This window comes from Haliotis asinina, chromosome 5 (genome assembly GCF_037392515.1).
Source record: "Haliotis asinina isolate JCU_RB_2024 chromosome 5, JCU_Hal_asi_v2, whole genome shotgun sequence".
NCBI lineage: Eukaryota > Metazoa > Mollusca > Gastropoda > Lepetellida > Haliotidae > Haliotis > Haliotis asinina.
In genome coordinates, this window is record NC_090284.1 from 78,430,696 (window position 1) to 78,457,731 (window position 27,036).

The following is a 27,036-nucleotide window of genomic DNA, read 5'->3' on the forward strand; positions in this document are numbered from 1 at the left end:
ACCCCACGACAAGAGGTACAAGTATGCCTTAACCGTAGTGGACGTAGCCAGTCGTTACAAGGAAGCCGAACCCTTGACCACGAAAGATTCGGCCCAGGTAGCCAGAGGATTCGAACGCATATACAAACGCAGTCCGCTGACGTGGCCAACAGAGCTGCAAGTTGACCCCGGACGGGAGTTCATGGGTGCCGTGTCACAACTGCTAGCCAAACACGATACAAAGGTCAGGCGTGGCACGGCCGGAGCCCATCGCAGCCAAGCCATAGTTGAGAGATTTAATAGGACTTTGGCTGAGCGCTTGTTCGGCCATCAGTATGCTAGGGAGATGGTCACCCCTGGAAAACGATCGACTGAATGGGTCACGAGGTTACCCAAGGTGGTGTCGGCAATCAACCATGAAGTCACCCGTCTCACCGGTAAGAAACCGGCAGACGCTATCAAACTAAAATCAATAGTTGCAGAGTCGGCCGCTCCATTGCGTGGGAAGTAGTATAGGGAATGGGGGTTCTAAAACACTTTCAAAAAAAGTCTCTACAAAGCCTTATTTACTAAATAAGGCTTTGGTTGGGCCCTTAGCTCTTGCTACTATTACCCCTACTACTAACACACACTGTGTTGTGATGTGTCTTGTAAACAATGCACATCTGTCCTTCATTAAAACAGTACACAGGTGTCTTTCAATACAACACACACTGTGTTGTGATGTGTCTTGTAAACAATACACAACTGTCCTTCATTAAAACAGTACACAGGTGTCTTTCAATACAACACACACTGTGTTGTGATGTGTCTTGTAAACAATACACAACTGTCCTTCATTAAAACAGTACACAGGTGTATTTCAATACAACACACTGTATTGTGCTGTTTCTTGTAAACAATGCACAACTATCTTTCAGTAAAACAGCACACAGGTGTCCCTCAATACAACACATACTGTTTTGTGCTGTGTGCAGCAAACAATACACAACTGTCTTTCAGCACAACATAGTGCACATAACACACTATGTTGTGCTGTGTAGTAAACAGTCCACAACTGTCCTTCACAACAACAATACACAACTGTCCTTCAACATAACACACACTAAGTTTTGCTATGGGTAGTAAACAGTCCACAACTGTCCTTCACTATAACAAGACACAACTGTCCCTCAATATAACACACACTAAGTTGCGCTATGGGTAGTATACAGTACACAGCTAAGTAGTATGTAATTTTTGTACAGGAGTTATTTACCTTACTGGGGTCATCCCACAGGCGTCTTTCCAGCAACAGGTAGATCTCCTCATAGTCATCCCTCACACATGGATGTCCTGGGCCTGTACCATGAAGGTGGGAAAAGATCACTTTACATACTACCCTGACGGTTGTTTTCTAACAGATGTACCCCGTACAACCATCCATCTACAACATGTCCTTTCCCCATCTGTTGCATAATAAACCTGCCCCCAATGCATCCCCTTACAACCACAGAACTAGGACCTGTCCTTAACCCACCGAGGGAGATGAGGAGTTTGGCTGCAAGTTCGCGATGCTTCCAAACAGTAGATGTGGCAAGGATGTCCTGTACACTGGTTATGACACTGCTGTCAGTGCAGTTCAGCTGCTTTACCAGAATCTCCACTGCCTGCAAGACAAAGGAACATATATGAGGACATACATGCTAGCAGGAGGTGGGGACACAGAGGACATGGTGAGGTAGCATAGTGGCTATACCGTCCGCTTGGTATACATGTGTACAATGTGTGAAGGTCATTTTTTGTGAAAAAGCAGCACAAAAACAAAATATTCTGTAGGACAGGAGGACATGCATGAATACAGAAGATACTGTTCTCCACTACCTGCTGGACAATAGGACAAGAGAATTAAATCATAACAGAATATCCTTTATTTCAGGACAGGACAAAATACTTGAGGACACAGAGAACAATGATATGCAGAAAAAACCTTGGTAGACTGGGTGGGATGGCCAACATACAACATGCACTCTTGATGGTAGACAGACCTTAGACTTGATGTGGGAATCTGTGGACTCGGTGAGAGCATTTTTCAACTTCTGCTTGCCATTGGCATCTGCCACACACAGACGGCCCAGCAGCACAGCTGCCTCAAATGATATAGGATCCTCAGGATCAGGGTTGCCACAGAAATGACTCAAGATCTTCACCAGTTCAGGGAAGGTTGGCATGTTCTGGAACAGACGAACAGCATCTCCACCACTTGGAAAGGACATACACACTTGACAAAAACATTCCTTGCTGTAGGCAGCTGGCACATCATTCACGACTGATTCAAGAGCATGGCTGGTTTGTCACTTTCTATGTGTTTTACCAGGATATTTCTTGTCAAGAAATAAATACATAAAGAAATATTATTATGTACATGCTGAAACTCATGTCATTGGTTAATAGCACCAGTAAAACACATTCAGAAAGATTGTCCATATATATTCATAAAACTTCCTAATCGTAGAAAGAATGTTCTACTACCCGCACATGATTAATTTAAAAAAAATGTAAAAAAAATGTAATGTCACCTTTCAGTATCCAAGTAAGTCTGATATATTGGTCACATGACACAATGGTTACAGAGGCACCAGATATAAGGACTAAATGTCTTCTAATACTGCTTCAATAACTCACAGAAATGCTAACTGCTATCTTGAACATGGGTGTACATACTTTCATGGATACTGATGTGGCAGCAACCTCTAATCACTCTCCGACATCATCAACAACTGACCACACATCATGTATGGATGAAGCCAATGTTTCTTGACAAACTCACTGACACAGAACTACATTGTATAGCAACTGTCTGTGTGGTGTCAGGACCAGCTCACCTTGTCAACATACTGTACGTTTTTGCCATTGATCATGGTCCTAATCAGGTCCTGTCGGATCTCAGTGTTGCCAATAGCCAGGTACTTGAGAAGCACCTGTAGAATCTCCTCCTCCCAGCAGCCTGTGCACATGTAACAAGAGTGAGAGTGCTGGAGGGTGGGTATTTGGATAAATGGAAAGGTGGGCTAATGGAATGATAGCAGGTACTTGAGGAGTAGCTGCAGCTTGTGGAGATACCAAAAAGTAGAAAGTGAGGAGGGGTTGGGGAGGTAGATAAGTGGGTAGATAGGTAGGTAGCTGTATAGATATAAACTAAACAAAAATAAAAAATTTACACTAGTTTCAAAGTCAATAATTTGAACATTTTGGAAAATGGGTTTGAAATAACGATTGTATTCAATTCTCTTGTCATTAAAGATGCTATAGCATACAGATCATGTTTGTCATGGAATCGGTTCCACAGGAAATGCAACTACAATGTCCATGATCAAAAACTGTGAGTCACAACTTAATGAAATCATGTCAATATCGGGTGTGTCCTCCATGGGCGTTCACAACTGCGATACAACGTCTCCTTATGGATTGGATGATGCGTCTGAACACAGCATGGGGAATGCACCGCCATGTTTGTACCTACATGGCACCAAGTTCCTGCAAGTTCTGTGAAGGGTCCCTTACCTGAATCACACATCCCACACATGATCTATGGGGTTGACGTCGAGAGATTTTGAGGGCCAGTCCATGATATTGATGCAAGCGTTCCTGAGGTAATTTGTTGTTAAAGTGTTGTTAAATTAAACAGGCGTCATCCTGTTGGAAAGTCAGACCTGGGCCATGAGCTGCCATGAAAGGCAAAAGCTCTGGAACGAGCACCTGATCCCTGTATGTTGCCGCATAAAGGTTTCCCTGGTTGACCATGAGCAGGGATTGAGCATGACCGTTGATAGCACCCCAAACCATAACACTACCGCCCCCAAATCGATCCATTTCCTGTATGCAACAATGGGGATTGCATTGTCCTCGTCTTCTCAAAACTCTAATACTTCCATCAGCTAATGTTAATGTGAACCTTAATTCATCACTATACACGACCCTTTTCCAATCTTGCTGGGTCCATCTCAGGTGCTGTCGCGCCCAGAGAAGATGTTAGTGTCGATGGAAACAGGTTAGAATTGGTCCACAACATGGTCGCTGTGCATGAAGATGAGCAGAGCACAGGCGATTTCGAATGGTTTGTGCAGCCACTAGACCTCCAAACAATATTGCGCAAATGACGTAAAACAATCTGTCGATCTGTGTGTGATGTCACACATGGTCAAACAGGAGAAGGGTGGTCAGCTGTGGTGCCAGTTTGATGGACACGTGTATGAAGATTATGGATGGTCAACTGCATCCCATAACCCTCGCAACATCAGTGACAGACGTTCCTGTATTCAGCATGCCAATGGCACGTTCGCACTGAATGTTTGACTGTTGTGGCATTGCAAATTAAGGAATAATTAACAATAAAACCATGTTTTTCTGAGATGACACTCTACTCTGCTACCATGAGATCAATTGCACGTGTATCAATAGGTCATGTGACTTGTGACGTGGCAACATGATTTTACCATGCAGTGCTCTCCCCCTTGCTACGTATGCCCGACCAGTAGAATCAATGTGTGACGTAATGCCCTTGACAATGCATTTAACCACAATCACAACAAAAACTCTTTCAAGAAAAGTTTCAAAACACTATTTGAAAAATAATTTTGAGTGTCAAGTTCATAATTTTGCTGAGTTTAGTATGTCAAATGTTAGAGAAAAAAAGGGTATGTTGATGGAACTTACCACTTTAAACCTTGAAGCATATCACAATTATTTACATGTCATTGTTCCTGTGTATGACCAAAATGTTACCTTTCCTGTGTATTGATGGTCTTAGGTCACAGATATTATCACAGAAGTAACAAAACCTTCGCTTGATTGCACCCACCGACCAGGATGAGAGATTTGGCACTCTCATATCGGACTCGCTCGTCCTCATCTTTGTTGAGTCTTTCCTTGAGAGCGTAGAACACCATGGTGTCTCCACAACGCAGCATGCCCAGCTGCTGCAGCAGACCAAACACAGGGCAGCATCAGACATTGTTATCTTTGGTAATGCTCAGAGATAGCTTGTCATGATGACAAGTGTGGTAGCTGTGTGTCCTGCTGTGCTGTGTGGTAGCTATGTGTCCTGCTATGCTGTGTGGTAGCTGTGTGTCCTGCTGTGATGTGTGGTAACTGTGTGTCTCTCTGTGCTGTGTGGTAGCTCAGTGTCTCTCAGTTCTGTGTGGTAGTTGTGTGTCCTGCTATGCTCTGTGGTAGCTGTGCGTCCTGCTGTGCTGTGTGTGAGTTGTGTGTCCTGCTGTGCTGTGTGGTAGCTATGTTTTCTGCTGTGCTGCGTGTTAGCTGTGTGTCGTGATGTGCTGTGTGGTAGCTGTGTGTCCTGCTGTGCTGCGTGGTAGTTGTGTGTCCTGCTGTGCTGTGTGGTAGCTATGTGTTCTGCTGTGCTGTGTGGTAGCTATGTGTCTTGCTGGGCTGCGTGTTACCTGTGTGTCGTGATGTGCTGTGTGGTAGTTGTGTGTCCTGCAGTAGTATAGGGAATGATAGTTCTGGCTCACTTTCAAGAAATGTCTCTACAACGCCTTATTTACTAAATAAGACGTTGGTGGGCCCCTTAGCTCTTGCTACTATTACCCCTACTACAAAAAAGTTGGCGGTAATTACTGTGCCTTGGTAGGAGGTAACACTGTGCCGTACGGTACGATCAATAATTCTTCTCTTACAAACCCCCTACCCGGCCCATCCCTCAAGTAGTACAAGTTAGGTTCGTCGGGTTTCATATCCACTTTATCTATGTTGTAAGTTTTGACTGACCATATAGGATCGGTGGCTCGCTTACGGCTATCGCCCTCGTGTTCCCCCGGCTGGTATAGATACCTCACTAGGGCCCTATCTGGTATCTGTTTCTCCTTCCCACGCAATGGAGCGGCCGACTCTGCAACTATTGATTTTAGTTTGATAGCGTCTGCCGGTTTCTTACCGGTGAGACGGGTGACTTCATGGTTGATTGCCGACACCACCTTGGGTAACCTCGTGACCCATTCAGTCGATCGTTTTCCAGGGGTGGTCATCTCCCTAGCATACTGATGGCCGAACAAGCGCTCAGCCAAAGTCCTATTAAATCTCTCAACTATGGCTTGGCTGCGATGGGCTCCGGCCGTGCCACGCCTGACCTTTGTATCGTGTTTGGCTAGCAGTTGTGACACGGCACCCATGAACTCCCGTCCGGGGTCAACTTGCAGCTCTGTTGGCCACGTCAGTGGGCTGCGTTTGTATATGCGTTCAAATCCTCTGGCTACCTGGGCCGAATCTTTCGTGGTCAAGGGTTCGGCTTCCTTGTAACGACTGGCTACATCCACTACGGTTAAGGCATACTTGTACCTCTTATCGTGGGGTAGGAACAGTAGGTCTGCCTGGTGAATGCTATTAGGTATGTTAATACCGAACCTCCTTCTAGGCACGTAGCGTGGTGCCGGCAAATAGATCTGCCACAGGGCTTGTTTTTCAAGCCACGCTTTGGCTTCCTCCGGGGGTACTCGCGCTATTTTAGCTAGCTTATCTACTGCGTTAGCTCCTTTCCAGTACCCACGCGGGCTGTAGTAAATAGCCTCAAATTTTTTCATGTCCATACGCGTATGTGTTTATTCCATCAATAGCTATCCAACGTTTCGTGTCCATAGGCGATAGGGACGTCTTGTTTATAGTCAGTCCGTATATCTTATGCCCATCACTTCTAAGTGTGTTCATTTTATGTCTAAAGGTACGGGTCTTGAACAGGGCTTCCTTGAATCTGGCGTGTTTGATGTGTTGTTTCACCACATACTTCTTAACCCCCTTAGCCTTCCGGATCTCACTATTGTCGGCTTTCAGTATGGAGTACATCTTAGGTCTCAAACCTATGTACTCGGCTATGGGCGTGCCAGCACACTCGTCCTTCATCTTACCTAGGACCTTTTTATTTACCGTACTGTGTAGGGTATGGGTCTTAGGGTAGTCGCTGGTGTCGTATAAATCGAGGTGTTTTTTCATGTCCTCGTACACGTCCTCGGTTCGAATCTCCATCAGCAGGGAATCCGTGTCAGTGTACAGCACTTCACACCTGTCGCCGTACTGTTTCTTGAGCTCGTTGTAGTAAAAGTCGTACATCAGGTGTTTGGATAAATCGAGGATGCTCATCCCCACGTAAACAGGCCGGTTGAATTTTATGTGGCTTTTCTTCATGTGTAGGGCAACCAGGTTGTCTGTGAATATCTTACTACGGTTGAATGCCGGATTGGCTATCCATCTCCTGAGCTTGTCTTCCTCACTCGACGGAACCAGCTTCACGGTCACGCGTTTCCTCAGGTTCTCCATAGTCTTACCAAACACCGAGTTGTTCATGAGCTTGTAGAGATTTTTCTCAAAATCACTGGTGGCTTTTTTTCGTAGGTCTGTGTTCATTCTGATGTAGGGCTCCATCCATGGGCTCTGGTCGAACATGAGCACCCTGTGTATTTTGGTCAGCCTCATACCCAACGACAGGTACAGCTGTAGGTTGCGATAGTGAACGATGTACTTGGTCTTATTCATTAAGTTAGGCACGAGTTTTTCAACGTCTGTCACACGCCCACCTGACAAGTTATGTTGGTACTCAGACATCCAGTCTGGGTTAACCCTCATACGTTCGGGGGCCAGGGGATAGCTGTTGTGCGATGTGTGTAATTCCTTGGGATACTCTAAGTCAACTTCGAGGATATACCCTTTGTTCGAATCTGGTGCAACCTCCATAACATCAACGTGGGGTACCCATTCGAATCCCCCTGTAGGTAGATACTGGCTCATGGCCCAGCCGTACAGGTTGTTTGCGTCGAGGTATAGAATGTGATTGGTTGGTTTGTTAGGATCGTAACCTTTCACGTATTGATTATTTGCTTTCGCGTATCGTTTGGATGCCATGGAAATCCCACCTCGCAAGCCTTTCTCAATGAATAGGTGCATGTCGTAATCTGTGAGCAATTCCAAATTAACTCCGGTCTTTTTAAGCAAGGCGTCCCACGACAGACCTGGGCTGGTGTAATACCATGCGGGGTCGAGTTTATACTGCTTTAAACATGTCTGCCGAAACGTTTCAAACACGTCGGCTAACAGCAGTACATCTGTCCTCAAGTACAGGTCGTGATAATCACCCAGGTTCTTACAACCCAGTTTATTCCATACGTTAGTCGCGTGCGAGTAATCATCTCGTGAGACGGACGCCTCATTCAGCTTGCTATAAAAGCAGTCAATAGGGGGTAGTCTGGTCTCTGTGAACTTGGCCCAACTATCCATGTACTCATAGGGGTACACACCCTTCCTCATAAGCAGGGGTCTAGTCTCGGCGTCTGTGTATCGATCGGTGATAGGGAAGGTATTGTTGGCCTTGACCAGACTGTCGAGTGACGACAGGAGGAACTGAAACGAGTCAATGAACCTAAGTCCGTTTAAGCTGAAGGAGATGTATCTCTCCATGTTGTTGGGGATGCACGTTATATTACCATCGATTTTCGCGATGGCCTGCATGATCAAGTGTGAGTCGTACCCTCTCAAGTTGTGAAAGACAACGGGGATGTTTATTGTCTTAGGGTTGATTTTAAGCTTAAGGTTGCACGCGTTGTGAGCGGCGCCTCTATACTTACCAGTTATGTGACAGTGATCTCTCACCGAATCACCGTTAAGTGGTGAGTCGCACACGTGACAGTTAGTGCTACTAGCGTGAGCTAGCCTGTCGGCTCGGGTCATACGCATGGGAGCAATTCTATACAATGCATTCCTAATAATTTTTTCTTCCTCCTGCAAACACTTTAGAAACCTTTCAGCCGCGTCAGGGCCCCTATACACTACCGGAGCTTTCGTTTCCCCGTCACAACAGACGACAATGTATCCAAACGAACAGGCTTTATGCTCTTGTGTCTTGTGGGTGAAGCTACCACTGGGAGCCTCGCCGGCGGCAGCACTGGGGTGTGTGGGGGAATCCCCCACAACTAAGGCTTCGAAGTCGGCGTATATGATATAAGGTACAGACATTTGGTTCTTGTGGTTACTGAATTTTAGGATATTTTCACCTTCCTTAGGCATGTCGACTCGTATGGCCGTCTGCCCCACACCTTGACAATCATCCCGGTGGGATTCTAATAAATCAGCTCGACTGAAACCGTGTAGGCATCGTACACAAAAGTGTTTTTCCACAATGTGTTTCGACTGGTCGTGCAACAACCGGCTGAGATGTTTTATCCACGTGTAGTGATACTTTTCACCTCGCTGGATCATGAATATATTGATAACTTGGCGATCCTTCACCGGGCTGACCCTGTGTACTATTGTTTTGTTACCTTCGTGCCCAAAGACATTTATAGCCAGATTATTCTGCTTTTCTACTTTAGTCATCTGGGATATGGGGGTGGGTTCATCTATACCATCCCAATTAAGCCCATCGTCTTGGGGATAGCTAGAAAGCCTATCTGAATTCTTGCCAGCTGGAAATAAGGCTGACCTGATAGCTAACCTCAGGCAATCGTTTCCTCTATTCTTAACGTTTACTATGGCATGTTTGTTCCTATAGTAGGGAGGCAAGGCTAGGTATGACCCGCCTCTGAACGGCACGTAGTTAGCTATGTCTAGATAGACATTATCGATTTTATCTACAGCCCACCCGGACCCTAAGTGTGTGTAGCGTTCTAGGTATTCTCGTATCTGCTGAAAACTTGTATCGATTGATGCGTCAATGGTCTCTGCATGTGTGACGACCTCTTGTTTACCTCGGAAGTAAGGCTGAACATACTCAGTGGTACTCCCAACCTGCTTATCGAGCGACATTTTCACTGTGATCTGAAACTTGATACTTCCTAGATTATTTAGTTCCTGGTTGACCTTATCAGCTATCAGAGGCTTGATATCTGTAATGTCTATGTTTCTATCAACGTGCATGCGCCAACCTCTCAAATAGTTGCCTACAGCGTGCTCAGTGCGCACGAACTGTAGGTCAATAGCTCTATTCTGTCGTAATAATTCTACAAGCTGTGGTTTCCTCATACGGGAATACCCGCCTAAACCCAAATCGTGTGCCTCGACTTTCAGTTGTTTTACAGTGGGAACGGGGGCATGTGATAACAATGCGGTTAACCCGGCTCTCCCCAGGTTTGAATAACCCGTGTGTCCAAGCTGTTTTGCTTGAGCTTTTAATTGTTTTACCGTAGGAGGGGCTTCTAAACCTAGTAATCTCAACAATGCTGACTTTCGCATTCGAGAATACCCGATGACACCTCTCTGTTTTGCGACCCGCTTGAGCTCGCTTACAGTAGACATCGTGTTTACACCTAAGAGAACCAATGTCTAATTGGTTCACAGTAAGGCGAGGTAACCCTTAAGTGGCTATCTTGAGCAGTCGCCTACGTTCTTTTATGTAGCCTTTTTTATTCTCGTAGATGAGTTGATGTCTGACTACGTTCGCTCCGTGAGCTTTACATAGACAGTAGTGTCCTTTAACCCCGATACCACACACAGAACACGTGTAGTTAGGACTTCCCATATGGAAACAACAGAACCCCTGATTCCTGCATTTCCTACCACAGGCCTCGGTCTTCCCCATAAGTATGTATTCGCATCGGTATGGAGCGGGTCTCATGTTTACTTATATAGGTATTTTAATTTAATTGCTTCGCAACCAACGCAGTAGCTGCTATACCCAACACTATGAAGCCCAGTTCACGATTCATTTGTCCCTTGGATGGTGTGTAGTACTGAGCGAGTGTGGGTTTATTTAGCGGTTCCAATTGTTTACCAGTTAGTAGGTAGTATTCTTTCATTGCTTCATCGACATCGTTGAATGTTTGAACGGCATGGTTTTCACGCGTGAGTTGTTCATTAATAAAATCGATCCTCTGGAGGCGTTTTTTAGCGTACTCGGCCTGTGCTCTTTGTAATTTCTCAGTAGCGAGATCGTGCCGCTTCCTTTCTTCCTGTATTTCAGCCGCGTGATCATCTCGTAGTTTCGAGAAGAGGAAATTACTCCCGGAAAATGCCAGGGCATTCACTAACGCCCCACCGACCATCATAGCTATCGTGGCCATCCCTATATTTATTTCATTATATTATCAGGTATAATCCCTTGTTTTACTAGGATGTCTTTTGTGGCCATCGCCATACCAAGGTTCATTATAAGCATACCCATATCCTGCAGGTTGAAATCTAGCTTGATAGTTGGTTGTTTAAGCACCATTTTAGTCAACTGAGCGTACCCTACGGCTAGACTGGCGACCACTGTGGCGTGGTATGCGTCGTTGACGAATGTTTTCCCCTCAGACATTATGTATATGATATAAAAATATTTAAATTATAACATGATATGCGGGTCAATAGTGGGGCCTGCCGGCGGCGTGGGGGTACCCCCCACACCCCCAGAGTTTCCCTCAGTTCCCTCACGTGTATATAACCATGTTATAACCACGGCAGCAGTTACACCTACAGCCAACAACAGTCGGGGGTTGGTCACTTTATGTTGGTTACACCACCGTTTTTTACCGGCAGCTACTCTCTTAGGATTCTTCTGCCTGGTTACTGTTGAAGTGGTCTCCACCGTCACCTCGGGACTCACTGGTTCCTGTGAAGGGGTCTCCTCCACTGTTTCCACTGGTTCCTGTGCAGCATCCATCTGTACTATTATTATTATTCTTTCTCTCAAATTGACAATGTTTTGCCGTGATAATCGCCGCCGTCACTGGAGCCAACAACATACCATATTTGTGGTACAACCCGCAGCTGATAGAGCTCACGGCGTGTTCGATAAAAGGGTCTTTCTCGAGGTCCTCCCACAGGTAAAGTCGGCGCTCTGGTGGAATGGGAAGGAAGTGTGATACAATACCGGTGTATATCTGGGTCATAGCCGATCCTATTGTCTTTGTCATTTCTGCTCCGAGCCGGGACTCGTATCTAGCGTACAGCTTATCGATTTCTTCGGCTGACATTTTGTGAATTTTATCAGGAGTGTAGTCTCCAAAGTAATGTTTGGCTTTGCCGCCAACAGCCAACGCCACCAGTTTCTCTCGCTTGGGGGAATCCCCTACACCCCCAGTGGGGGAACCCTCCAACGACAATTGTTCGAGCAATTCCTCACACTCCATCTTATAATATAACAAGTAAGATTTAGTTTTAACTATATAATACCCGATACAGGCAAAACACAGAGAAATGAAGGTTAAGTTGCACACGACAAATACTTCAAATATCATAGCTATGCTTAGCTTTGCTTAGCTTTGCTTAGCTTTAGCTTAGCTTTGCTTAGCATACTCTATATGCTACTGGTTGGTCGGTCTTTAGCACGAGCTTAGCGTGTTTAGTTTCAGCGAGCTGTTTCTTCACCCGTTCCCGTTCTAATTTACTCATCACATCGTTCTCTCTCAAACACTCCTCAAACGAATCCCTGTCCTTGCAGTGAAATAAGGCCACCCATCGCGTCTGCTCCCTGAGGTCTTTCAACACCGAGTTGAACTTCTGCGTTAGCACCCAGACGCTGTGATTTGCATGCCGGCCGGAGAAGGCCAGGTACGATAGCATGTCTCTCTTTTTTGTTATCTCGCGATTAGCGCTGCAGTCGTCCAGTATGAACAGCGTCGGTTCCCCTTTAAATTTCTCGTGAAGAGCTTTCAACCAGTCCTGCAGGCGTGTTCCAGGGTCGATTTTGTGTACGTCCGGGTCCGTCATCACCCAAGGTCGCGCGTACGTTTTATTCATGCTCAGAGTAGGGCACATGATAACGATGTTATCGAACACATCCTTGTAGTAACTCTCCAACATATCCAACACGAAAACGGTCTTCCCACAGCCAGTCTGCCCGCACACTATGGCGCAGTGTGGGTCAGTGGGCAGTTGGGGGTACCCCCGGGGGGTGTGGGGGAGACCCCCACTAGTAGATGGCTTGCACGAATCTCCCATTGTCTATATTAAGTTGCGCGTCCATAATAACGTACAGATATAATTTCAACTTACCAGCGGTTTGAGCCTTCTTAGTAATCTGGATGGTTATCCCTTCGCTGCCGTTATCTATACGGCGCCCGCTACCATGCAGTTTATCATCATCCGTGGATCGCATGTCCAACCATAGGGCGTACTTGGTGGTCAGGTATTCACCGATCTGCACGGAGCCGAGGTCCAGGTCCTTTGTTATATAATGTTGGCCCCCCACTGGTAGCTTTTTTATCTCATCCCACTGCTGGTGTGGTCTCATACCATGACTGAACAGCTGGTTGGGCACGCCCTCGATGGTGACTTCCACCTTTTCAATCTCGGGGTTGAAAAACTTCTCGCTGTGCCTATGGAATGGCTCGTAATCCTCCACGGGGATGACCAGGATACCTTTCATCGATCGCGCCGGCACGTTCAGGTTGATATTCCACACAGTGTCGCTCTTATCTCGCACGATTGATCTATGCCTCAGTACGCGATCGTACAGGATAGCCATCTTCCCAGAGTACTGGCTTCGAACCTGCCTGGCCAGCTCCGGGCTAGTGACCATGTCGAACTCCAGAGAGATGTTGTCTATGGCATAACTGGCCTCATCACCGTTCGACGTAACCACTACTTTGCTATAGTCGTTAAACGTGAGCTCGTATTCGAGCCTATCACCCAGCGCGGCCTGGTAAAACGGCGCGTGTCCCGTGAGCAACTCGAAGTCGAGCGGCACGCAGAATCGATTCCCGTATGCTAGAGCGATGGCCTTGTCACCGTCCGATAGCTTGTCTAGCTGGTCTGGCGTGAAGACATACCCTATGCGCGCCCTGGTTGATTTGCTGATACCCTGGTACACATTATTGACTCGTTCTCCATCGCTTTTCCAGAGATCCTTGTAGCAGTGAAACACGTCGCTGTCGTCGATGCTCAGCACCTCGTTACCGCTGATCTTGACGGTCGTTTTCTTGATGATAGCTCGACCCACGTTCCACACTAGCGCGCGTTTGTCGTTGTCGGAGGTCAACGTGATATTGAACGCCAGTCGAACAGTGCCTGGTACAATGAGGTCATTCTCACCAAGGTTTGGAAATCTAACCAGCAGAGTTTGATTCTGGTCTATCTTGCTGGGATTGTTGGTGATGGTCACCGACTGTCGCACGGCTCTGGCGCCTAATGGCTCTCTCAATCTTCTGAAAGGATCTAATTTTCTGCCGTACATTGTTATATATAAATAAAATATATTTAAATACTAATGGATGAAGACATAGATATGACGGAGATGCCGGGCGCTAGTGCCCAGGCATTCGATGATGAGCAGGAGACCTCATTTACTAGTTCACCATTGAACCAAGAACTTTTAGCAACAACGGTAGATGATTATTACGAAAGTTTAAGAAGTGATAAATACTACGTTGATCCACAGGGCCGATACCTTGATAATTTTTTTATTGATACAAAGGGTGTTCTACGCCTTAAGTCTGACCCAGGGGTTGACCTCTTTAACAAGCGCAATAAAAAACCACTGGCCTTGTCAACTCTAGCCAGCCGCCATGGTGTCGAATTTATCCGTGAACATCTAAACATGCATGATTACGTTGGTGCAATACCTAAGGCCGTTGTTGAAGATCTGCAAGCTACCAGATCCCACCTCACCACTAGAGATGAAATGACACCAGAGCGTGCTACAGAAGCCTCGGACAGCATAGAAAAACTGTTGAGCACCTACTGGGACAAACCGTTACCAGGGTTTGACTTTCCGGAAAGGGAACTGTACGGCTTAGACGAAGCCGTGAAACGCGTGCGTGGGGAACTCGTGAACAACATGGGGAAACTGAACGAAATTGACGAGCACATCGCTAGGGAAAAAACCAAACTCAACGAAACTGAAAACGATGATATGAAGCGTCGCATCAATGAACGACTACGCGATTTAGAAGACGAGAGACGTACACGATTGGAAGCCGCTTCCTCGAATCGTGAACAGCTTCGATCCCAGATCAGTCGTATTCGGGAAACAATCGATAGAATACTGAATGAGGATACAACTTTAGCCAACAGGATTCGGATATTGTTCCGGGAGCAAGGGATCACCATCGCCAGTATTCTGACTGCATTGGGTTTCATTATATCAACCCTGGTGGTGTCACTGACAGGGGGTACCCCTGTGGGGCCTGCCGGCGGCGGGGGAACTCCAACTGGCGGTGGTGTTAAAGACTGGATAAAAAAACTCGGGGAAGGCCTAGCTAAACTGGCTGGTAAAGCCGCCGAAGCCCTTCCCGGCATCCTGGGTAGCATCGTCTCGTGGTTGTTGGGCGCTCTGTCTAAAACTGCCATGTGGCTCAGTCAAAACCTGTGGGCAGCCATCGTCGCCGTGGCGGGTCTGGTGTACGTAGCGGCTAAGAAATCTTTAACCAAATAAGTCCCAAAGTTACCCCACCAACCACCAGGGCCGTTTTACTATCAATATGCTGCTGATAGGGGGGTACCCCCACATGAATATGGGGGTGTGTGGGGGGCACATGAACTTTAGACTCCGGGGGTGGCGCCACTATACCCTTTTCACGTGGTGGGATGTGTGGGATATAGGGGGTGTTAATATCGGGGTTGATACCCAACTTTTGATCCGCCGTGGCTATGACTATTTTGTTGTTATAACCCACCACTTTTTTTATTCTCAGTTGCATATCACTCGGAGCCATGTACAACCCCACGCCGAATACGTAATTGACTTTCGATCTGGCGTATTCTAACACGTTTTGGTAACGGTCGATGGCCCTCGGGAGATCAACTGGAGAATTGATAGCATCCTCAACGTTGGAAACGAACTGTGTCTGAGCGTCGTAAGCAGTTCCCTTACCGAGGATGTTGGAACGCGTCATAGACTGCGCACCCAACAGCGCCCACACGTACGTTCGAATCGAGTCGTTCAAGCGTATTGTACCAGCACAAGTGAATCCTTTCGATGTTTTTGAAATCATTTTAGTCCAGGCTGTGGCTGCATCAGGATTGGTTTGCTTTATACAGCTGACATGGATCTTTTCATTCGTTGTGGGGCCTGTAAATGTATGACGGTTTGGGTTGTATGAACCATCTTTAGAACCGGCCTGATATGTTCCGGACCTGTAGAAGTACACGAGAACTATACCGAGACCATGGTTCACACCAGGAAGGCGAAAGTCTTTATTCGTTGGAATCTCAAACTCTCCACAAACACGTTCATAAGCGCGTCTATCATAGGGGTTATTCGTCATACTCCACGCTTTATCTTGGGGAAGAGGAGCACTTATTTCCTTCAATATTCGTCTCGTTTGATAATAAATATGAAACAAAATAACCGCCTTACTCAGTTCATCTATACCGTAGTCTGGTGTCACACCCGACCCTGTCGTCGCACACCACACAGCAAAGTTGAGTTGGTTCTGCCAAAACTGCATTGGGTTTTGATTCCAGTTTACCACCGCCTGCGCGTTATTAACGGATACGATATAGTTTTCAAAGATATTAATAAAGGTTGTTTTAAACCCCGTACCATCTGCATTCACCACGATTTTCAAGTGTGCTAAATCCATATTATAATATATAATTTATATATTATAATATGTACATAACACTTCCAGGGATAACGAGCGGTGAGGCCGTTCAGCTGACGCACGCGATCGATAACACGTCAGGTCAACTCGAAGTCGCACTCTGCGATATCACCTACCTACCGCAATGGACTAACATCAACGCCAGCAACAATAAGCTGTTCGTCAGTGGAACTCGCAGTCAGATAACTGACGGCTACTACAGCGTGTGCTCTCTAAACGACGAGGTCTTCAAACCCCTGGGAGCCGAACTCAAGATGAACGACTCAAACGGTACAGTGGTGTTAATCAACAACGGAAGAAACCCCTTGAGGCTCGGCCGACCATTAGCGAGGATACTCGGTATGTCTCCTGACGAGATAAAACCAACAACAACCATCACAGGCACGAAGTTACCTGGCCTAGTACCGTACCGAGAGCTGTACATTCATCTCGGTCAGGTGAGCACAACGTACAACATTCAAGGAGGTCACCCTTCCACTATACTGAGAGCAGTGCCGGTGAAAACTGAGAAATACAACGACGGTAGAACCGAGTCGTTTTCACCACGGCAGTATAAGAGATTAACCCAGGGCAACATACCTGAGCTGACAATATCGGTGTTAGATATAAATCATAATCCTGTAAATATAGGATACCTCAGCTTAACGCTTCATGTAAAATGACCAGCGCACAAGGGCCCGGAGTGAAAAAATGCGTCAATATCGGGATCTCCGACCTCGGAGACACGCGCGGTTTCGACGCTCCCGGAGTAGATGGTACATCGTACGCCTTGCAACTGAAAAACAACATTTACAAACGCGTTGAAATCCCCTCCGGTGGAGCCCTAAGTGATATGATAGATACCACAAGAGCAACAGTAAACACTAAGTACTCCCTTGTCAACACCGGTGATAATAACTGGATAATATACCCATCGTTCGGTGGTAAACTGTTCGACTTAGACGATGTTGAGAGCACTACCGTCGCCCGAAACAAACCATATATGCTCGTCTTCACCGAAGATGACAAGTGGGTGTTGTTACCCGATAACGACGACTGGTTTCTCAATATTAGGCTCGTCTCCCCTTACGTGTTTACGGATAACAAAGACAACCACCTAAACAAAGTCGTGAACAATGGAACCCTGCTCGTGGCTTATGTCCCAACTCAGAGACGTAGCGTAGTCGTCAGCCCAGTCAACACTATGGCAGCCCACATGCTATCGAGTAAACCGGCCATACAAAACGTGAAATTGCAGTTGGTGTCTGAATTCGAAGGTGTGGTCACTATACTAGAGGATCTACCGGCAAACTCAACACTGGTCATTAAAGTCTACCTAGGGGAACCATCGGGGAATGATATCGAAATCGTGAAGGGGATCAAACTCGGGTGGGTGAAACGACACCAGTATCAAGTTTGTAACATTTACGTGCTCGTGGGTGTCGGCTCCAACACCAGTCTGCAGGGGGTCAACGTGACCGTGGAAAACAAGATATCACTAACCAATATCTTCCTGCCTGCCAACATACACTTCATGGGTATGAAGTTCACCCCTGAATTATTATCAGAAAACCAGTTGGAAATTATATCGTAATAGTATAATAATGACCAGTCATCATCCCAACACTACACTTAACGACTTAGGAGATACGGAGGGATTCGATCAGCCTGGTGAGGAAGATGAATTATATATCCTGCACTTCAAAGACAACGTGTACAGACGGGTGTCGTTATCAGATTTTAAAGAGCCTAAATGGTTGATCAACTTAACACTCACCTCACCTTATATCACATTAAGCGAAGATGTATTGATCTCTAAGATTAGGAACAACGGTATCTGGCTCGGGGATTTCATTCCAGAGAGTAAATCATACATGATAACTGTTGGTATCGAAAAACATAAGTTAAAGTCTGTAGGAAAAAATAAATTAACATTTAGCAATAGTGGTTATAGCAGATATCTTCCTAGCATATCAGCCCCTTTCACACTAATCATAGAAGTCTTCTTTTTCTATTTAGACAATGAAAACACCTCAAGAGCACACCAAATTTTACCCGGGGTGTCAATACACTGGTTTGACGAACACATAGACCAATATTGTCGTATTGTTATACAACAGGATTCCTACGGGGGTCCTATAAACCACTTAATAAGTCTCAGTGGGGTTTTTATTACAACAGAAAGGTATATTAGCCTCTCACCTATTACCCTGACTGATAAGATAGATCTTGTAGACTTCAAATTCATTTATAGACTATTAACTGAAACCCAATTAAAATATCTTTCATAATATATATTATAGGATGGGTCTGTACCCAGTCGTAGAGGAAGTAGCGAAGACGTTGGAAACCGTAGATGGGTTCCGCTTGAGGCAGTTATGTGATGTGAAACGTCAACTAGAACAAGACCGTGACACGCGGAAAGCACTATGTAAGAAGTACAATAGAGCTTTCAATATCGTGGACGGGGCTGACACTACCCTTATGGCAACCAGCATGGGACTAGGGGCGGTGCTGCACCTATAGTGCTAGGTATTGAAATAACGGCTGGGGTGACAGGGTTGGTAGGGTTGGCGCTTAAGTTAGTATCACGCAGACTTAATCGTAAGGCATTGAAACACGACGAGATCAGGGTTCTGGCCGAAGCAAAGCTGAACACAGTGAGTGAGCGAATTTCCACGGCACTCTCTGACAGTAAGATCTCAGAAGAGGAGTTTCGTTCAATCCTATCTGAACTCAAAAAATATAACGGAATGAAACAAGATATTCGGTCCAAGTCTCGTAAGTCTGCTATCAGCGAGGACGAGAAAAAAAAGTACATAGAACAGGGGATACAAAAAGCCCAGCAAGCCTTTATTATGAACACCAAAGAGATCGTAGGCGGTTCACGTTAAACTGTTTCATCGATATAAACATAACATAGGGGAACACGAGGGCGATAGCCGTAAGCGAGCCACCGATCCTATATGGTCAGTCAAAACTTACAACATAGATAAAGTGGATATGAAAGCCGACGAACCTAACTTGTACTACTTGAGGGATGGGCCGGGTAGGGGGTTTGTAAGAGAAGAATTATTGATCGTACCGTACGGCACAGTGTTACCTCCTACCAAGGCACAGTAATTACCGCCAACTTTTTTGTAGTAGGGGTAATAGTAGCAAGAGCTAAGGGGCCCACCAACGTCTTATTTAGTAAATAAGGCGTTGTAGAGACATTTCTTGAAAGTGAGCCAGAACTATCATTCCCTATACTACTCCTGCTGTCCTCCTGTGTTGCGTGGTAGCTGTGTGTCCTGCTGTGATGTGTGGTAGTTGTGTGTCCTGCTGTGCTGTGTGGTAGCTATGTGTCCTGCTGTGCTGTGTGGTAGCTATGTGTCTCTCTGTGCTGTGTGGTAGTTGTGTGTCCTGCTGTGATGTGTGGTAGCTGTGTGTCCTGCTCTGCTGTGTGGTAGTTGTGTCTCCTGCCAAGGTGCATGGTATCTATGTGTGCTGCTGTGCTGTGGTGTGTTGTGTGTATTGAACCAACCTTGGCAGCATCCCTCCTCTCCTCCACTCGAGTAGAGACCAGGTTAGAGTGGACAAGGGTCTGAAATATACATTACTTAGTGAAAGACACCACACACATTATACACTTCCATACTGAAGATTAACACTGCGCTGGTTACATTAGATATTAACGGCACCATGCTTGCACTGGATATTAACACCACCATATACACAGGATATTAACACCACCACTTCCACTGGGTAGTAACACCATTGTATACACAGGATATCAGTGATAGTAGCTTGCAAAAAAACGTTAGTGGCCCTAAATGTTTCAAGTCTGGCCACCACTTTTTGATAGTTAGTGGCCTAAATCACATTTAGGTGGCCCAAATAAAAATAACGAAAATACAAGTCAAAATGACTGTATCCCCTGTGTGTGTGTGTGCGTACGTGTGTGGGTACGTGTGTGGGTGCGTGCGTGCGTGCGTGCGTGCGTGCGTGCGTGCGTGCGTGCGTGCGTGCGTGCGTGCGTGCGTGCGTGCTCTTATGTATGCTGTTGTTGATTCGATTCATTAGTTTATTCACTTTATTTGATGATTTCATTGTGGAGCCTCTGTCAAATATTTCCAAATATCATTGTTTTCAAAAACATAAAATAGTTTATAATTTTAATCCTGTTGATAACATTTAAACTGAAACATAATAAGTGCTTTTAGGCACTGTGAAAAATGATAGATTTAATATATGAATGAGAAGTTAGATAGGTTTCTAAAATTTATCTTTTTTTGACAAATCTACTGCCTGGTCTCAAGTGGACTTCAAATGTTTTTATTTCATAAAGACTATCATAGTCATTGTATACAACAATGCATTCTCATTGGCTACTGTACATCATTTAAGCCAGTCAAAAGCAGGCTTACTTCATTGTATACCTGGAAGTATATACATGTATAGTGATAGGTCTAACAACTTGCAATTGACAGGTGATAAAATCATTTTGAAAATGATATAATAGATACATTTTATAGAAATTATACTCGCCCAGTATTTTTTTGACTGGTGACAAACATTCCCATTATATCAAAAGTTACTCGCCCCAAAGCACAATTGGTTGCATTTGGTGATCTGACGACCAGTTGTTGCACAGGGATATTAACACCACCATATACACAGGATATTAACACCACCATATACACAGGATATTAACACCACCATATACACAGGATATTAACACCACCATACACACAGGATATTAACACCACCATATACACAGGATATTAACACCACCATATACACAGGATATTAACACCACCATATACACTGGAAATTAACAGTACTTTCACCTTATCCTTGGATATAGACACTGTCCTACCTTCACTCTTTCCCATCGGAGACCAGAGTACTGGTTCCCTTGAGACTTGGGCTTCATCTTGCCCCATTTGCTGACAGCTGAAACAACACAATGGTCAAAGTCAAAAGCTGACAAATGTCCAATGGTCCAAACTGGAAATCCTGATAATCTACTTCTGAAAACAATGGCAACATTTCAAGAAACTAAATCCATCCTCCATAACAAAAGTTAGCAAATACGCGGAAGACAATAGAAGAAACTTGGCAAATACACTCAAGACAAAAGAAGAAACTTGGCAAATACACGGAAGACAATAGAAGAAACTTGGCAAATACATTGATACAGTGGAAGAAAATTGGCAAATACACTGAAAACAATGGAAGAAACATGGCAAATACACTGAAAACAATGGAAGGAAATTGGCAAATACACTGAAAACAATGGAAGAAACTTGGCAAATACACTGAAGACAATAGAAGAAACATGGCAAATACACTGAAGACAATAGAAGAAACATGGCAAATACACTGAAGACAATAGAGGAAACTTGGCAAATACACGGAAGACAATAGAAGAAACTTGGCAAATACACGGAAGACAATAGAAGAAACTTGGCAAATACATTGATACAGTGGAAGAAAATTGGCAAATACACTGAAAACAATGGAAGAAACATGGCAAATACACTGAAAACAATGGAAGAAAATTGGCAAATACACTGAAAACAATGGAAGAAACTTGGCAAATACACTGAAGACAATAGAAGAAACATGGCAAATACACTGAAGACAATAGAAGAAACATGGCAAATACACTGAAGACAATAGAAGAAACTTGCTTTATCCTCAGCAGTGGTTATGCAGTCATTGATCATGAGAGCCTGGACCACCCGTATGGGTCAGATGTGTCCTGAACAATCATATAATTTTTTTAAAGTAAAACTGATATTTTATAATTATCTTGACTTGTGCTTGTTACGCTTATCTCCTTCCTCTGTGTTGCCTCCCTTGAATCCTTTCCCACCAAAACCATCATGCAACTTGCCATGTGTGTCACTCTCTCCCGAAAATGCCCTAGCACCCTGGGTTTGCTGGGAAACCCAAAGAGCCTTCTGTGTGGAGGTTAGGGGTTGAAGCACACTGGTCTGCTTGATCTTCAATAGCACTTGAGGTAGTAAAACCGGAGGCGGGAATGCGTATGCATGTAGTCCTTCCCATGACACATTCAGTGCATTTGTTGCCCAGGCTTGAGGATCTGGTAGTGGTGATACTAATGTCTGTAGTTGTTTGTTGACTGTTTTGGGAAACAGGTCTGTGTGGGAGATCCTACTTTCATTATGATGAGCTGGAATGCCTCTGGGTGGAGCATCCATTCCTTGAGTGATATATGAAGTGGCTGAGACAGAGCGTCTGCTAGCACGTTCTTTGTTCCTGGGATGCGACACGCCTTCAACCAGATGTTTAATTCGTTGAACAATGTTGAACAGCTGGAAGGTGAGCTAAAGCAGGTTTGGTGATCTTGTTCATTCCTGTCTGTTGAGTTGTCTGTGTGAACTGTGAGCATTCGGTTGCTCAGTGGTCTCGACCGGGGTTGTATGCCATTGATCACAGCTTTCATCTCCAACTGGTTGAAGTGAAGATGTCGTTCTTGATTCGACACTTCCCTGATACCACTTCATTGTTGGGATGCACTCGCCATCCTTGTAGTGATGCATCTATGTAGAGGTATGTGTCAAAGACTGGTTCTTCTAAACAGGTCCCTTTGTAGACATTTGACTGTAGTCTATCATATAACAGGTATGTCTTGAGACTGTCTGATAGAGGGATTAGGTCCGTGCTGTCCATGTGTCTTGCCAGGAAACACTGCAGCGGATGTAATTGTAGTCCTCCTCTGTGAGTCAGGTCCTGAGCAGAGGTGAGTAGACTGTGGAGACACTGCCATGAAATGACTACTTTTGGAATCATGGCATGGATCTTGACCCAATGATCTTCTGGGACAACAATACAATTCTGTGTTGTGATCTACCTTATTCCAAGGAGCTGAAGATCTTGCTTTGGTTCTAACTCTGACTTCATCAAAGTTTACTAGCCATTCCAACTGTGCAAGCAGTTTGATGGTGAATTCTAGCTGCTGAGTTGATTGCCTCCTTGATGAACTTGTATCCCATCGTCCAGGTAGAAGGCACTGTGCAGACCTCTACAAATTATTTCAGCAGTAGTTACCCACAGTTACTTACAGGTACCAGCATTATCTCCAGATTTATCACCTGTGACTTGAGATGACTACCTCACCTGGTCCATTGCATATCTATAGATGTAACAGAAATAACGACTAAACTGCAATTAATGCAGTATCTGCATTAAGAGCAGGAAGAACGTGGACTAATACATGATGGGCACTGGAAGATAGGATCAGCCGCCGGTCTCTGCTGTCACTGCAAGATTTCATCAAATGTAAACAAACATACATCTCTGCTGTCCCTGCAAGATTTCATCAAATGTAAACGAACTACATTATAATAAATAAATGTAACAAAATATGGATAATTTACTCAAAATTTTGACATACGAGGAAAGCTAAATACAGCCAAAAGCCATACACAGGTTAATTTGGAAAAAGGATCTAAATATATCAAGATCTAAATATATCAACCATCTTGATGGGTGTTGAAGGAGAGAGTAACAAGGGTTAGGGTTAACCCTAACCCTAACCCTAACCCTGATTATGGTGATGAATACGGGACTCCAGTGCTTGCCCAACCATCTTGATGGGTGTTGAAGGAGAGAGTAACAAGGGTTAGGGTTAACCCTAACCCTAACCCTAACCCTGATTATGGTGCTGAATACGGGACTCCAGTGCTTGCCCAACCATCTTGATGGGTGTTGAAGGAGATAGTAACAAGGGTTAGGGTTAACCCTAACCCTAACCCTAACCCTGATTATGGTGCTGAATACGGGACTCCAGTGCTTGCCCAACCAGCTTGATGGGTGTTGAAGGAGAGAGTAACAAGCATAGCAGGTCACATGACTGTTTTGGTGGGAAAGGGTGGGTGAGTGAAGTTTTGTATCTTCTGTAAGGGAACTACAAGGGAATCAGGTGTCCACAATCACTTACATAGAAGGAGATAAGAATAATAAACATGAGTCAAGATAAGGAAAAATAATCTCCTTTTTGAACATTTCTGGACACCTATAAAAAATAGGGTGATTACCAAAGGGTAGCGTAACATGTAGCTGTCACTGGTTACAAATAGATACATAGACAAATAGATACAGGCCAGAATTGGCCACAGCCAGGTTGGATGATGACAATCATGTACTGCAGCACAGGATTTAGGTTATTGTGCGTTACTATGTGTTAGGAAATGTGTCATTTATGGTGACACATCAGATATGTGTAATCATATGGACACAAGATTATAAAAAGACACAGATAAGTCCTATTGTGTGCAGGGACACATCATATAAGCATCATAATCTACTATACAACAATGCATAACTACACAGGATATAAGCTTTAAAGTCCACAAGGACACATGAGATAAAGATTATAGTCTACAAGGACACATGTGATAAGGGATACAGTCTAGAAGGACACTTGAGATAAGGGTTACAGTCTACAAGGACATTTGAAAAAAGTCACATAGTCTAAAAGGCCACATGACATAAGGCATATATAGTCTACAAGGACACATGAAATAAGAGTTATAGTCTACAAGGACACATGAGATAAGAGATATAGTCTACAAGGACACATGCGATAAAGATTATAGTCTACAAGGACACATGAGAAAAGGGGTATAGTCTACAAGGACACATGAGATAAGGGTTATAGTCTACAAGAACACATGGGATAAGGGATATAGTTTACAAGGACACATGAGATAAGGGTTATAGTCTACAAGAACACAAGAGATAATGGATATACTCTACAAAGACACTGGATAAGGGATATAGTCTACAAAGACACATGCGATAAGGGTTATGGTCTACAATGATACTTGAAATAAGGGCCGTAGTCTATAAGGACACATGAGATAAGGGTTATAGTCTATAAAGACACATGCGATAAGGGTTATGGTCTACAATGATACTTGAAATAAGGGCCGTAGTCTATAAGGACACATGAGATAAGGGTTACAGTCTACAAGAACACATGAGATAAAGGTTACAGTCTACAAGAACACAAGACATAAGGGATATACTCTACAAGGACACTGGATAAGGCTACAAGGACACTGGATACGGGTTATAGTCCACAAGGACACATGAAACATGGGTCATAGTCTACAAGAACACATGAGATAAGGGTTACAGTTTACAAGAACACAAGAGATAAGGGATATACTCTACGAGGACACTGGATAAGGGTTATAGTCCACAAGTACACATGGGATAAGCACTACAGTCTAGAAGGACACATGAGATAAGGGTTATAGTTTACAAAGACACATGCGATAAGGGTTATAGTTTACAGGGACACACCAGATAAGGGTTATACCCTGCAAGGACACATGAGATAAGGGATGTAGCCTACAATGACACATGAGATAAGGGATGTAGTCTAAAAGGACACATGAGATAAGGGTTATAGTCTACAAGATACATCAGATAAGGGTTATAATCTACAAGGGCACATGAGATAAGTGTTATAGTCTACAAGAACTCATGAGACAAAGGTTATAGTCCACAAGGGTACATGGGCTAAGGGTTATAGTCTACAAGACACATAGGATGAGCATTATTATCTACAAAGGTACATGGGAAAAGTGTTAATATAGTCTACAAGGCCATGGAGATGTGTTTTAGTCTACAAAGTCACATGGGATATGCATTATATTCTACAAGGCCATTTGAAATATGTTATAATCTACATCTACAAGTGTAATAATCTAAAAGGACACATGCGATAGGTGTTATGTTCTTCAAGGACACATGGGATAAGCACAATAGCCTTCAAGGACACATGCGATAAGCGTTATAGTCTTCAAGGACACATGCGATACTGTATATAGCCGTATATGTGGTTAGTTTTTTGTACCAAAACAGACAGAATTGAGGAAGGGTTACATTATAAGTGGGGGCAGGAAGATCTCACACTATTTTCTGACCAGAAATCTCAAAAAGTGTCCGATAGCCATTTTATACATGTCAGTCACACTGTACACGGCGATATACTATAAGCATCACTGTCTAGAAGGCACATGCATCTACCTGAGTCTTCAGAGTCTTTGTCTTCTGTCAAGAAAATCATCAGTGTATCCAACTATACCGGAAGTACATTTTGTAACATTTGTTTCTAATGAGCTGGGATGAGGATGTTATGTTCTTACTGCTATGGAAACAGTCCATCACTATAGATGAAGCCTCAACAGTGGTGTGGACAACATCTTTTCTAAAGGGTTTGTTGATACTAAGAGATAATTCTAGGACACAAACTATGGTGAGACATATAAGAACATCAACAGCCCTTAATGAACACCTTCTAAACAAAATACACAAACATGTGCTTTACTACCTCAACAATGCACACAAACATGTGCTTTACTACCTCAACAATACACACAAACATGTGCTTTACTACCTCAACCATGCACACAAAGATGTGCTTTACTATCTCAACCATGCACACAAACATGTGCTTTACTACCTCAACCATGCACACAAACATGTGCTTTACTACCTCAACCATGCACACAAACATGTGCTTTACTTGAAATTCTTCAAAGGCATTTAG

The 27,036-nt window shown here is 44.4% G+C and overlaps 1 protein-coding gene across 1 annotated transcript in view; it reads right to left on the reverse strand.

The window, feature by feature from the left end:
- The window catches only part of LOC137284335 (uncharacterized), a 73,592-nt gene that overhangs the window by 32,152 nt on the left and 14,404 nt on the right, over positions 1 to 27,036 (reverse strand). Inside the window, exons 15-22 of the mRNA XM_067816104.1 lie at positions 26,514 to 26,537; positions 21,322 to 21,398; positions 19,987 to 20,046; positions 4,820 to 4,937; positions 2,844 to 2,965; positions 2,007 to 2,192; positions 1,499 to 1,628; positions 1,238 to 1,320 (exon numbers count right to left, since the gene is read on the reverse strand). Of these exons, the coding sequence (XP_067672205.1) occupies positions 1,238 to 1,320; positions 1,499 to 1,628; positions 2,007 to 2,192; positions 2,844 to 2,965; positions 4,820 to 4,937; positions 19,987 to 20,046; positions 21,322 to 21,398; positions 26,514 to 26,537 (800 nt within the window). The remainder of the gene's footprint in view (positions 1 to 1,237; positions 1,321 to 1,498; positions 1,629 to 2,006; positions 2,193 to 2,843; positions 2,966 to 4,819; positions 4,938 to 19,986; positions 20,047 to 21,321; positions 21,399 to 26,513; positions 26,538 to 27,036) is intronic.